Source organism: Argiope bruennichi, chromosome 8 (assembly GCF_947563725.1).
Source record: "Argiope bruennichi chromosome 8, qqArgBrue1.1, whole genome shotgun sequence".
Classification (NCBI taxonomy): domain Eukaryota; kingdom Metazoa; phylum Arthropoda; class Arachnida; order Araneae; family Araneidae; genus Argiope; species Argiope bruennichi.
In genome coordinates this window covers 132,315,581-132,330,387 of record NC_079158.1, presented here as the reverse complement: position 1 = coordinate 132,330,387, position 14,807 = coordinate 132,315,581, and the positions used below count along the sequence as shown (strand labels likewise).

At 34.2% G+C, this 14,807-nt stretch overlaps 1 protein-coding gene across 1 annotated transcript in view; it reads left to right on the top strand.

The window, feature by feature from the left end:
* The window catches only part of LOC129980878 (mucin-3A-like), a 104,202-nt gene that overhangs the window by 64,922 nt on the left and 24,473 nt on the right, over positions 1-14,807 (top strand). Inside the window, exons 7-9 of the mRNA XM_056091328.1 lie at positions 9,353-9,504; positions 10,435-10,564; positions 12,984-13,077. Of these exons, the coding sequence (XP_055947303.1) occupies positions 9,353-9,504; positions 10,435-10,564; positions 12,984-13,077 (376 nt within the window). The remainder of the gene's footprint in view (positions 1-9,352; positions 9,505-10,434; positions 10,565-12,983; positions 13,078-14,807) is intronic.

Genomic DNA, 14,807 nt, shown 5'->3' with positions numbered 1-14,807 from the left:
ATGATTCCTCCTCTTAAAATAATCAGAGCTTCAAGAAACGACGCAACGGCCTTTACAACAAGGAACAGGAGTATATTTATTCATACAACGAAAACAAAAAATAAAAAGATTAACAGAAGAAGTTGAAGTTATCTGACTCTCAAGTTAAGAAAGAAATATTAAGTTCTTGCCGGCCAGATTGCATAGTGGGTAGTGATACATTGATACCCACAGTACTCCCCCTCGAAACCGAAGGTCGGTTATTATTCGACCGGGGGAGTCATGCGGAATCGGACTACTCGTCCATATCTGGTTTTATACTCAAAATGAGGATGTGGAAGGACGTCAGCCGGGTCAAAGATGTTCATTCAAAATGTAAGCAGGCTTGAGTCTGCCTACAGTGACAGTTCGTTTTTGTCCATGCATGTCCAGTGTGAAGACCTTTTATGGCCCATCATAGGGTTGTTCAAGGGGTCGACGAATTGAGTCTCGTCGGACGAAAACTGAGTCGTTACAGCCAAATCTTTGTGCAAAAACATCTTGTGTTTCGCGTGATTTGAAGCAGGAACTGGCTGCAAACTCTGGATCTTAGTCTTTAATTGACGTATGAATTCTGGAATTGCAGGACTAGTTTTACATGAACGAAAAAATTCACCAGGAAGACGCAAGGGTTCACCATAGAGTAGTTCTTCAGGGGAAACACTTAAATCTTCTTTGAGGCTAGCTCGGATACTTAGCATAACCATTGGCAGGATACTCGTCCAACGTGGTGTGGAAAGGAAGTAGCATCTCACAGCATCTTTCAACTGACGATGAAATCTTTCCACCATGCCGTTTGAGGCTGGATGATAACTAGTCGTTCGGATCCGCTATGATCCTAAAAATTGAGTGAATGCCTGAAATAGCTCAGATTCGAACTGTGAGCCCCGATCTGTAGTTATGATATCAGGTACACCAAATCTTGCAATCCAGCCTTGAAGAAATGTTTCAACACACGTTTCGACTTTCATATCGGGCATCGGAAAAACTTCCGGCCATCTTCAAAATCTATCGACGCATATGAGGCAGTAAGTATGACCATCAGATGGTGGTAACGATGTCGAGATGAATATGGATGAATCGTGAAGAAATGAGAGGAAATTGTCCAACTGGAGACTTGGAATGTCTCGATATTTTGCTTTTTTGGCATTCGATAGTTTTTATAAAATCGGATGCAATCTTTCTGCAAAGAAGGCCAGATAAATCTGTCTTTTATTAATTTAGCAGTGGTTTTACCTCCAGGATGAGATAGGCAATGAATACTATCGAAAACAATTGTTCTGAAAGTTTCTGGAACATAAGGGCGTATAGTGCCTGTTGAAACATCGCACATTAACTTTGATCCGCAGGCAAGTTCAATAGGTTTTAGTTTCAATCCTGAACCCCTTTCTGTTATAGACTTAAAACCATTATCGACCTCCTGTTCTCTAGAGATAGTTTCATAATCGATTTTAGTTGGCAAAACAATTTCAGCTACACGAGAAAACGCATCAGCTACTGCATTGGAATCACCTGAAACGTACTGAATATCAGTCGAAAACTGAGCCAAAAGTTCTAGTTGTCTAGTTTGACGGGGAGAAAATATGTCTGGTTTTTCACAGAAGGCAAACATTAGTGGTTTGTGATCACAGTAAATTGTGAACTGTCTACCTTCCAGAAAATGTCGAAAATAACGAACAGCACAATAGACTGCAAGTAATTCTCGGTCATAGACATTATAATTTTTTTCAGTAGGAGTTAACTTACGAGAAAAAAAAATGCAAGTGGTTGTGACTTGTTATCGACATGTTGGTTCAGTACAGCACCTATAGCAAAATCCGATGCATCAGTCATAAGATACATTATCGCATTGTCTTTTGGGTGTGCAAGTAAAGCAGCATTATCTAACATTTTTTTTTTTTTTTTTTTTTTTGCATGCTTGAAATGAATCAAGTGCATCTGGTGTCCAATGAATTGGGGCTTGATCTCGTTTTTTATTACTTTTAACTAAGTTATACAGTGGAGCTTGTAAATGCGCAGCTCGAGCAAGAAAACGATGATAAAAATTAATCATTGCTAGGAAACGACGTAAATCATAAACAGTCTTAGGCAATGGGAATTCGGAAACAGCTTTAACTTTTTCTGCCAAAGGAGAGATACCTTCCTTGCTAACTAAATTTTCAAGAAAGAATAATTCTGTTTGACCAAAAATGCGTTTTTGAATATTTAAAATAACATGATATTGATCTAGTATTTGGAAAATTTGTCGTAAATCACACAAATGTATTTGAAAATCTTTAGAGGCTACTAGAATATCGTTTAGGTAAACACAGCAATTTAAGCCGCGCAACACTTCATCCATAAACCTTTGAAATATTTCACCTGCATTCTTAAGACCGAAAGGCATGCGATTGAATTCAAATAGTCCTATTGGTGAGGTAACAGTAGTTTTTTCGATATCCGATTGGTTAACTGGTATCTGATTATAAGCTTTAACCAAATCTAGTTTAGAAAAAAAAATTTGCCATTTAATTCCATAGAAACATCTTGGATATGAGGCAGTGGATATTCATCAGAAATTGTAACTGCATTTAATCTGCGGAAATCACACAGATGCGCCAAGTGCCGTCCTTTTTCTTAACAAGATGTATCGGACTAGCCCATGGGCTTTTAGAAGGACGTATGATACCTTGTTCTAATAAAGACTGGAATTCAACTTTGAGTGCTTTTAATTTCTCTGGTGTGAGTCGCCTCAGTTTACTGAACACCGGAGGTCCTTTAGTGAGTATACAATGATTCGTATAATGATTTAATGACATAAGATTGAGAGCAGATTTTATTATGTTAGGAAATTCAGAAAGTGATGGTAAGGCGAATTATCCAAAATCGTTGTTAGGCCAATTGATGGACCATTGCAAGTTTTACCATTCACTTTAAGGGAAGTTAACCTGTCAATTAATTTACGATCTTTAATATAGATTAGTAATTCAAATCTTTCTAAAAAATCCGCACCCATCATAGGCCGAGAGACATCTGCAATTACAAAATTTCAGGAAAATAATAGCCTTAAGCTATGGTCTAACGTTAAATGTTTAGTGCCATAAGTTCGAATAATTGTAGAATTTGCAGCATACAGAACGAAGTTCGTGTCTGGTACACGTTTTGTTAAATTCGCGTGAGAAACTGGAAAAACATAACAAGCCGAGCCGCTATCTATTAAAAATTTAAGTGCGGATTGCGGTCGTAAACAAATAAACGGCTATATTCATTGCAATCGTTAGCAGCCGCTACATCTGACGATTTTTTAAGTTTTCCGAATATGAACATGGTTCCACACATTTTGTAGCTTTATCGCCATAACGTGTATGATACCAACATTTCCTATATTATTTGTAACAGAACGCAATCGGGAACGAGAGTTTGAGGTTCTATTTCTGTTATTATTGCGCAGTAAATGTGTAGACATTCGTTGAATTTGTTTTGATAACTTCTCAATTTTTGTTTCTAGTGAATTTTAAAGAAATATTTGTTGTCAATGCACTAACCACTGCAGTATTAGCAGTTGTTTCATTAATTTTATCACCAATTTGTGCTAATTTTTCTAAATCATCATCACAAACTGATAATATTTGTTGCATTGTAACAGGTAAATGTTACAAGAAAAGTGTTTTTAAAACATTATCATTAATGCAACCGTTATTTAATTCCTTCATTTGCATTAAGAGTTGTGAAGGAGTTTTATCTCCTAGTTGAAGATCTTGTAAGAGCTTTAAGTTTTACATTTTCGGAGTTAGCATATTGTTTGATAATTTTATCTTTCAGAATTGTGTTTGGAGCGCCAAGAGGAGGGGAACGAATTAGATTACCTACGTAAGCTAAAATCTCGCAATCCAAGGCAGAAATTACACAATGAAATTTAGTGACTTCCGAAACAATTCCCGATGTGATAAATTGCGATTTTAATTGCAAAAACCACAATTCAGGATTACTTTTCCAAAACGGAGGAGCTCTAAATGCAACGCGAGCCAACTCAGCAGATGCGTCCACTTTAGTTTCGTCATCCATTTTGAATACTAGAGAGCAAGAGGACGATCAAGTGCGTAAGTCAAAAATGATTCGGGAAGAAATATACCTCTCATTTGAAATTGATGTCTTTCATTTCCGCTGACTAAGCTGAACAGTATTGATGTCAGGGTCACCTCCACTTAAAATATTCAAAGCTTCAAGAAACGACGCAACGGCCTTTTTCACAAAGAACAAGAGTATATTTATTCGCAAGTTCGCAAATTGCACAGACTAAGTCTATGGCATAGGATACCGACGTGCTCTGATTGGTTTAATCCTTGGAACCTTTTTGGCAATGTGTTGCACTCATAATAGTGTAGTTTTCGCTTATTTGGCCCAAGCTTTGTACCTTTCATTAGTTTTATGGAAGATACGAGTGAATATAAACACGATCTAATTTTTATTAATATGATTGTTTTCTCTGAATATTACTAGTAATACTACTAATACTAATTAATAATAACAATAATAAATATTACTAATAATACTAGTAATACAAGTAACTAATGTTGTTTATGCACAGAAGTATAAAAACTATATGAAAGTAATTACTCAACATATGATGCAGCAATTAAATAATTCTTATTTTTCTATGATTTTCGTGCCTTTATTTGATAATTTATGCAGTCATTGAAACTTGTTGCTGAACGTATGCTACTTTCTCATCAACTACATATGGGGAGATGATTACTTAATGCCAAAAACGTATAAATATGTAAGCTTTAACGAAATATGTGATTTCGTAGCTAATTTTTTTAGTTATATCAAAATAATAATACTAAAAATATTTTTAATAAATTGTAATTTTTATATTTCCTGAATTTAGGTTTCAGGATTTGATCTTTTCTGCTGTATATGTGTTCCAGATTAATATTACATGTAAACCGTTAAAAATAATGGGGGGGGGGGATAAATTCACATATTTTATTTATTTTTATAAAAATATATTTCGGTATGGCATCTTTTTGGCAAAACATTGCCAAAAAGATGCCAAGGCTTAAACCAATCAGAGCACGTCGGTATCCTTTGTCATAGACTTAGTCTGTACAATTTGCGAACTCGCTATTTATTCATACAACGAAAACAAGAAATAAAAAGATTAACAGAAGAAGTTGAAGTATATCACTCTCGAGTTCAGAAAGAAATATTAAGTTCCAGCCGGCCAGATTGCATAGTGGGTAATGATACATTGATACCCACACACGTGATATTTTCTGGAAAAATAAATACAAGAAAATACTTTCTGTGACTATTTAAACTATCTATATTATTAATTCAGCAATTCTGCATTATTTAAAGCAAACATGGTTTATCATATACTAGCAGTACCCGCACAGCGTTCCCTGTGGCAGAACATCCAAGAGGAAAAATTAGCTTCAAACTTAAGTCTAGACTCTACCTGATATGACACGGGCATGCCATGCAACATCAAACAGACATAAAAAGATATTTAGAAATCATCAAAAATAACTGCAAAACAAATTTTTAAAGCACACATTCAGAAATATTTAGGGCTAAGCTTTGTTATACAGTCATTTGGCGCTTTGCGAGGTTGGCAATTTTTCGATGGCTCTTTGTTTGGGGTTACATTCCCGCCATTTTTTTATGTTACTGTATTTCGATCTTTCCTATTCATTTCTCTTGATTTTTTTTCCTGCTGCACATACTCCTTCTGCTTACTTTCATTATTTTAGATTTTTTTTTTGCGTGCATTTTATTTTACTGCATTTATTGATTTTTTTTTCTATATTTCTGTTAATGTGTACCTCGGAACCTCACGATTCTAAAAGTTATTGCTGCCGTTCGCGCCGCATTCAGCCATTTCGCTAAAATTTGGCGATAAAATATTTTTTGGCCAAAAATGGCTGTATATCAAAACTGTTCCATATTTAAACTGTTAAAATAGTAAAAATATGATATGTTCATAGACAAAACAATTCATTAAAAATATACAATAGAAAGGTGTTTTGAAACTTAAAAATATGCAAATAAATCCTTGTATCCACTGTTCCACACTTGTTTTTCAACTCTGTATAATCAGATATGAAAACAAAATTAACCTTGCTTAATAATATTTCTTTGTAAACTATATTGGCTGTTTTTCTTCCTGGTGCTAAAACAAAAGAGACAACCAGCCGAATTGTGAAGACCACCCACGTTTAAAAACGAACTGAAGTGAATGGACTGTTCACGAGCCTGCGTGCTCTTGTTCTATCAATGTAAAATATGTTTCGTAACTGATTGTATATAAGCATTGTACATAGCCGTGTTTTGTGTGTGAATTGATGAAAATCTGCTGCGTCTAAATCAAATAAATGTTTTAAAATGCAAGTGATTGTATTTGTTGATGGATTTTATCATCTTTTGAGTAATTCACCAAATTAAAGAAGAAATCGGGTAGATTTAAAGGTCCTGATATATCGAAACACTTCTGAAACGAAAGCAGTTGTAACAGAATGGTAGATTTCACCGTGTACTTTAAATGTTAGCATAAAGCAGTGTTCATGCACCTGTGCACTCATAAAGGATGTCATTGGAAAGGCATTATTATACTGGAGTATGTGCTTCGTAAATTCTTTGGAAATATCATGTTCGTTAGTACTGTAAAGTCTCGATCCAATAAAAAGTAGCGTTATGATCAAATTCTTTATTTACATAAATTTACAGTTCATCATCTAGGTTAAATGATTTTTATTCGACACAACAAGGATAGTTCCTCGAATACTTCGGAGAAACCTCTTAAGGAAACAACTAGCCGACTCGTAGCGTTCTCGCAAACAGGCCGTAGCTTCAGGGATCCACTGAATCTTCTCAGGCGGAATTTTCGTCTCACTCCAGCTCTCTGCCTCTTTCTCCTCCATTCTTCCAATATCCTCGCACTTTTATTCTGTCCCCACCCTCATTCACATCAGACCATTTTCTTGGTTATCCAATAGTCGTTCAGCAACAACTTCACTGGTCTACCGTCGACCGTGGGAATCCGTTGGGGAGCGACCCTTCACAATGTAAGGAATGCAGGTTCACATCTGTTTCAATTACAATGCAGGTGGGGTCCCTTATCTGGACTCGCACTAATTGCCCAGATGTCCTTACTTTAAAGGGGTTGACCACCTGGCACTTCTGGAAGCACTTACACCGCGGTAGGGCGTCGCCATTGCTGATATTGCTGTCTGGATGCTAATTATGGAGCGTGGGAAAAGAAACGTCACCATGGTCAAGCAGGGAAGAAGCTGAATCATTACAGTACGAACTGAATGTAATGGTTCAGAAGGGGGAGGACTTCTTCTAATTTAATTTTCCTTTGCAAACAACACATGCCTTTTAATTCAGCTTTCCATTTTAAAGCTGAACTATATGGGCAGGCTATGAGCATTGTTTCTATTGAAACTGAAGCGTCATTTGTGTAATCCACACATGAATCGTTATTCAGGGCGGAGTACTCTTTTTCTGACCAAATATCAGGAATGTTTGTTCTTTCGCCCCTTCTCTGTCTCAAATTTAAATGTCTTTTTTCTGTCAACAGACAGGTGAGATTCATTCTGTCTCTGTAATTCAATTGCAGTGCAATTTAAAGAGGGACGGTTACTTCGATCAACAAAAGACTCTCCTTCCCTAAGAGTGGACATTCTTTTGCTGATATTCGCTAATTTAACGTTTCATTTCTTCTACATTTTCATTATCCCGCAACAAACGAAGCGTTTTAGCATTTAATGTAGTCCGGCCAAGGTTGGGTTTCTTTTTCGGGGGGCACAATGAGTTTTGAATTGATGTTTAAAATCAGACGTAAACGAAGAAATGTATAGCATGTGCATACCACAATTCTTGCTATTTGAGCATGAGCAGTTTGTGGTTTTCGCACATGTGCGGATAAGTGAAAGCACAGCACATGCGCGAATCGTAGTAGGAAAATAATTAAAATCATAATTATAACACTCCATTTTTTATTTTGATATGATTTCAATATATTAAAACCTTTACCAATAAATGCTCTACAAAATGGTACAAATATCTTCAACATCAGCTAAGTATTTTTCGAGTTTTTCTGGTTCAAATATATAGACGCTTTCAGATTTCATTTTATACTATTTATAGATTAAACAACAATTAATTTTTAAAGAGTTAGTAATATACAAATACTTTAATGAGATAAAGTATTCTAAATGAAGTAAAGTCTGAAGTAATATATTTTATGTAGTTTAAATGTTCTGAATTACAAATTTTCTGAGTTACAAATTTTGTATTTTTATTCAGATGAATGTATTTATTCAGATGTATTTAATGAAATATTCTTAAGACCCTAACATTTCAAACAAAAAAGCATTCTATTGATTTGCGATTAAAAGTGCCGGAGTTCTAGAAATTTGAACATCATAATTTCCTTAAAATGTGTCATTTTAGACTATTCTACTGAGAGTCTCGATGAAGAAACTCCAATCAGTGCTCGCAGTGTCTCCAAGAGTCATTGCTCTAAAACAATGAAGTTGTTAATTGCCTTAAAATAATGATATTCAAAGCCTCATTAAGGTTTGATCGCAGAAAATTGAAACGCTTTTTTATTTAAATGTTAGAGTTTTTTATTGAATGCGACAAAATATTCTATAAAATGCAGACTTCATCATTTTTTCAGAGGTGCATTAATTGATGAAACCAAAGGAAATATTACTATTTAAGTCATCATACATCAGGAAGTGAACTGAAAACCAAATTTTATACTGAATCAGAAAATATTTGTTTAATATTGCAAAAAATTCTGCAAAATATTCTGTAGTAAATATATGGCTATAATGCTGATCGATTCTATTTTCTGTCCTCATATTTTTAAAAATATGTTTGTTCCAGCAAAAGAATCTTTGTATTAGCTGATATTCAATCACTTCCATTTCAGATTAAAGCTCAAATTTTAGAAGAGATGATAGAAAATTAAGGAAATGCATATTATAATGAACAGAACAGTGTAGGCTTTCTAAAATAATACGAGTTAAGTGACTTCCGTATTTGAAACTTAAAAATATTTTGCTGAAGAAGCCATTAAAATCAAGTTATATGTAGTATTTATTGGAATATTTTAGTGAGCATCAATTGTCACTAATCACCGGTCTTTAAAGGTGGCTAGTAAACCTAGTAGTAAATGAATAATGTTCGGATATCTCGCTTTAAGTTTCGGTAAAGCTATTGCTCATAGCAACTCATTGATATTCTAGTCTTGTCCAACATGTAATTCAATTTCGCACTCAGCATGTAATATCACTGCTACTCGTGCAACTTATGTGTCATTCGATTGAAATTGCAGGGCCTCCACCAGTCCCCTTCCCGGCAAACAGTTCGGAGGCCCAAACGGAGCTTTGCAAAGCAGCGACACCAGCTCCTCTGAGAAGAAGAAGCCTCCTGCCAAACCCAAGAAACGACGGAAGGTCAAAGATTCTGGCGATCAAGCCTCCAGAAGTAAGTTTGTTTTCATCTAGCAGAATTGTTTGTCATTTGCATATTTTACATGTTTGTATATTTTACATGGATCATTGACAGAATTGTGAGACAAAAAATAAATTATTTTATGTAGACTTTTGAAAAAATTTATTAATTTGATGAAAGCAGTTGGATTTTTAAATGACATTAACATTGAGGCTAAAATGCAGAATAAAATGTTGGAATGATCGTAGTTCTATGTGTATGACTGAAGTGAAAAAATGAAGTAAATTTTTAAAGAATAGCTGAAATTTCATAACTTTACTTTTTTTAAAATCAGATTTAAGGATTTATTATCGTTATTTCATTTAGAGCTTTTATTACATGCGAAATATCGATCTGTTATTTAAAAATGCACTGGTATCAAGCGACTTAAATTTTCTGATAGTCTTAAGTCAATGGTCCGATTCCATCAAACTTCATGAGAAGAGGAATGTGTAAATGATGCGTGACTTATCCTTCCGCCGATTGCATCCTTCAGCCTGATATAAATAATTACGTTATCTCGACATCATTTCGATTTAAAAAAGATAAAATACCTTCCAAAATGTGAAAGTTAATACTATGTTTTTTATTTAAAAATCTTATTTGTTCAAGCATCATTTTATTTATATATATTTGATTACTCTTTTAACAAAATTTTTCCATCTGGAATCGTTATCCAATTTTTTTGCGTAGTTTGCAGTTTGCTCTTTTGGCTGCATTGTCCGATGTATGACTACATTTTATGATAGAGTACCTTCTTCGTAATATTTTGTTTTTATCAACTGCAATGCTTTTCAAAAGAAAAGTGTAGATTTTGTTCTATCTAACGATTGGAAGCACTGCCGTATTCATGAGAGGAGTCGGCAATGGTGCAGCAAAGCATTTTATCCTTAGGATGCCTTTCATCCCTCCTATTTTCTCCAGATGCCGTCACCGATTCGGTGGAGCCGGCGAAGGAATCGAAGCTGGAATCTCCACCGCCCACTCCCCCACCTAAGAGAGACATGTCCATCCCCTTTGCTGATCACTCGCCCGATGCGGGCGCTTCCAGCAGGTAAGAATAAGGGTCGTTTAGTGTGCTCTTTCAGTGGCATTACGACGGTTTAACTTTAGTTACTTGTGTTTTTTCGGATCGAAAGTAAAGTGTATAATAAATTCTCACATTCCAGGGGAAAAGAAATGCTCATTGAATTTCATTTAGGCTTCTTCTCAGGCTAACTCAGATTAACTGATGCACAATGCATCCAAAATAAAAAAAAAACTCTCTGTGTAAGGGCACAAGGGAGATCCAATAATATAATGAAGAAAGGTACATGTGCAAAAGGCACGGTACATAGAAAGGCACAAAAGAGTACAGAGCGTTTCGGGACATTTTTTATTATATTCCACAACAAAGATGAATCAGAAATACAAGACAAAGAATAATGGAAGGCAAAATAGCCGTTCTTTCTCTTTCTCTTGATGAATGAAAGACATCTCTTTCCCTTTCGTACATGGTTTTCAGAACTGTTTGAATTTCCATGTTGGAAAAGTTGCGCAGTATCATATTGATGAAATGAAGTTGATGGTTTGATAAATGTCCTAAAATGGCACATCTACGAATAATGTAGAATATTTTCAGATCATTCTTCTCCAGACAGCTTCCTATGCTGAATTTTCATTAATTCTGCGAACAGAATTCCTACTTTGATAGAACGTGTATGATGTTTTTACTTTTTATGCATCTGATTCCTTTCACATAACCGGTAAAAAGGACTTACAATTAAATACTAATTGCTTTTTGCGATTCTTTCCCCCTCATTTCACTGGTTTCTCAAGAAACAAATTTCTATCATTAAATAAAATATTATAGCCGAGGCATTTTCATTGGAAAATTCTCAGCTGCACTTTAAGCGTATCCGGGAGAAAAAGAAACCAGGATTAATTGAGATTTAGGTAAAATTAAATATTTTGTGTCTGTGTGACACGCAAACATTTTTGGATATATTTGTGGGCAAGTTTCTTTTCATCAGTCGATTCGATGTCAATTAAGTAGCTCCATTTTCAAATATTCAAGACTACTCTGATGTTTGTTAAACAATTCTTCAACACAAATAACTGAAGCCCATTTTGTTAGCATCTCGCCTTTCTTAATGGTTTTCATTTGTCACAAAAATTTATAGTTCTTGCTGGAGTAGTTTCTTTATAAAGACCTGCAAATATCTTGTGTATCCTCCTTGTGTTCAATAGATTGATACTCAATAAGAACAAATCGAAAAAGGTCCATTCATCAATAGAACTTTCCAAAACCGTCTCTCTTCAAGCTAGAAACATAAGATACATTTGAGCAATCATTTTATGGCACTTTTTAGTTCCCCAAATACTTTATTGAAATAAAGTCACATTTTCTGAAATTGGATGTAGATAATTATTTTTGAAATCCGGTATGATGTTATATTCCTTCAAAAGGTCCAGTTCAAATATAAAATTTTCCATAAAACCTGCCGCATTTACAATGAGGGCATAAGAAGCAACTCAAATTTAATTTTGATGAACTTATTATCAATAATCAGAATTTTATCGCGTATCACTGTGCGTAGGGTAAAGCAGGGTGGCATCCAGCCCATTAAGTTGTTGAGAAACATTTTGAGGCATGACGGTTACATTAGCTTTTATATCAGTAATAAGGAAATTTCATTAACGGAAGCATTATTGAAAAGTCCATTTTCGCCACCGCTTCTGGAAGAGATTTGTAAAACTTCAAAATGGGCCACTTAGCCATCTTGCAAGCTCTTCCTCACCAGAGTGCCATGCTCTATTTCACCTGATCTATGACCACCTATTGATCCACTTATTTTGTCGAATCAGGCAATAGCCTTCGACCCCCACCAATTTCTATAATTTTTAATCTTCTGGATATATTTAATGTTGCCTTTTTTTCCATATTTTTCAAAATTCCTCTTGCAATTGACGCAAATTTCCAAATCTGACTGATCTTTAAAGCCCGCACTTATTATCGAATGATGATCCCTCCGTGCAGCTGGATGGGCGGCTGCGAACTTTATTTCATACATTAAAGCTACTCCCAGTTTCACCTTTGAAGAGCATTTTGAGGCTCTCTCTCTCTCTCTCTCTCAGGATATCAATGAAATACTGAAAGGAAAATATTTCCCGTACTTCTGTGGAGAGATAAAAAAAATGCAAGACGAGAAAAGAATGACTTTTCGTCTTTCGAAAAGTCTGATTTAATAATTGCTGGTAAGTTTTGAACTGAAGATGTTTCTTTCCCTTCTTTTTTTCGTAGTTCTAGAGTGATTCGAAATTCAGATGATGGTTTTTCGAAAACCATTTCGCAAGATATATGCGCTTTCGGTTTGCAAAGATAGAACCAGTTGGCGACCTTTAGTCGCTTCGCTAAAAAACGATGCTTAATATGCTTAAAAATGTCTCGTGATTTTAATGCTACGATAAATAGGATCTTTGTATTTTTGCAGACACCCTTCCACTCAACCGAATTCTTCCTCGGAGAAAGAGGCCGAGAGTGAAGGTTCGCACGCCGAGCTGCTGCCGCCTATCCAGGATTTGATCGTGAGTAACGTTCCTTTCACTCATCGACATCGACATCACGGGTTTCACTTCACCGTCACCTGGAAACAGAACGATGCCGAAAATAACATTAAACGGACTATTCATATATATATAATAATAAAGGAGACTAATAATAGAGGAGAAAGAGAGTGTATGTGCTGACGGTCTACAGAACAGACTGTTTGATTTAGAACTATCAAATGATACACACAAATAAACTTTGGAAGAAAGGAAAGTGCGTCTTGAATTATCTTTTAAAAATTTTAATAACAATCTTAATGAATTAGAAATGAAGTGAGATATTGAATCTTTACCGTGATAACTTCCAAAAATATAGTTGCACAAGATATTTATAAGATATTTTTTAGTGATATCGATTGTGTGTATGTGTGTTTTAGGGCCTCAATAGGATAGGCCGTTAGATAGAGAGCTAATTTTAATATGATATTAACAATTAATATGATATAAAATTTATTTTTGTATAAAAAATAAATTTTCTTTGGAAAGTGGAAATGTGCAATTCAGAGCGATTTTTTTATATAAAAATAAATTTATATGGTATAAAATATTATTATCATATAAAAATTATATTAAAATTCAAAAAATATTTTTTGATTATACTAATTTATAAGTTGTTGTAGAGGTACAAAGCAAATACAATAAATTGTACAATTTTTATAAGTTGTGGAACAACTTTAAAACATGTTTATAGATTTATTTTACAATTAATATTAAATTGTTCTAATTAAACTGAAATTGTTTCCCACGCTGCTACACATATGTTTTCTTGCTTCTTCTTCATTGTTTAGGAAGAAGTTAAGCAGGAATGAGTTTTTTCCCATGTTGAATCAGTTTCTGCATTAAGATGATTAATATAAAGTTTTTGAAATAAAGAAATGACGAAATATTTTTAAGTTCTTTCATTTTTAAATAAACTGAATTGCTTGTTCAATAAGATAATTTTTTTTTTGAATCATGCTCTGAGATATTCCGTAAATAGCGGTACACAAAACTAAAATGCTAGCTGATTTCAATATTCTTCCCGTATATTTTCATGACCATATTTCAATTCAACAAGATATTTATTCAATTAGTTCAATTTGTTCAATTTTTAATTCCAAATTAAATCCCATAATAATAATTATTTGGAATTAATTATTCCATTTAATAATTTTTAATTCCATATTTTAGTTGAAATGACAGGAAGTTAGGCAGATGCATGGTATAGTGAACTAAACAGTGTATAACTGCTAAAATAAAATACCAGCTTTACGACTATGAAAATTTGAAACTTAAAGTTGCTTTGCTAAAGAAACTATTGAATGAAATTTACATAGAAGATTTAATTGAAAATTTTGATAACCATTTGCTCAGGCAAACCAACAGGACGCCAAAGGCGGGTAGTAATGAAAAAAATGATATATTTAAAAAATTATAAAAAAGCTTTCACTTGAGTGCTGAAAACTAGAATTATAGGACGGTAGGAGGAGGATTGAAAGGAAAATTGTAAAAACATGAGGCATTGAGAACAAATAATGTGAAGAAGTTAAATCACGTTGAATATTGTAAATGATAAAATTCTTTTAAAATTAAAATATAAATGGGACTCAAATTCCAATTTATATAGAATGTTTCACTCAGCGCTTAACCCATTCAAGGTTTTGTTTTGACGTCCATATTTTGAACTGAAAAAGTATATGTTCTACTTATTAGTATACATATTAAGAAAG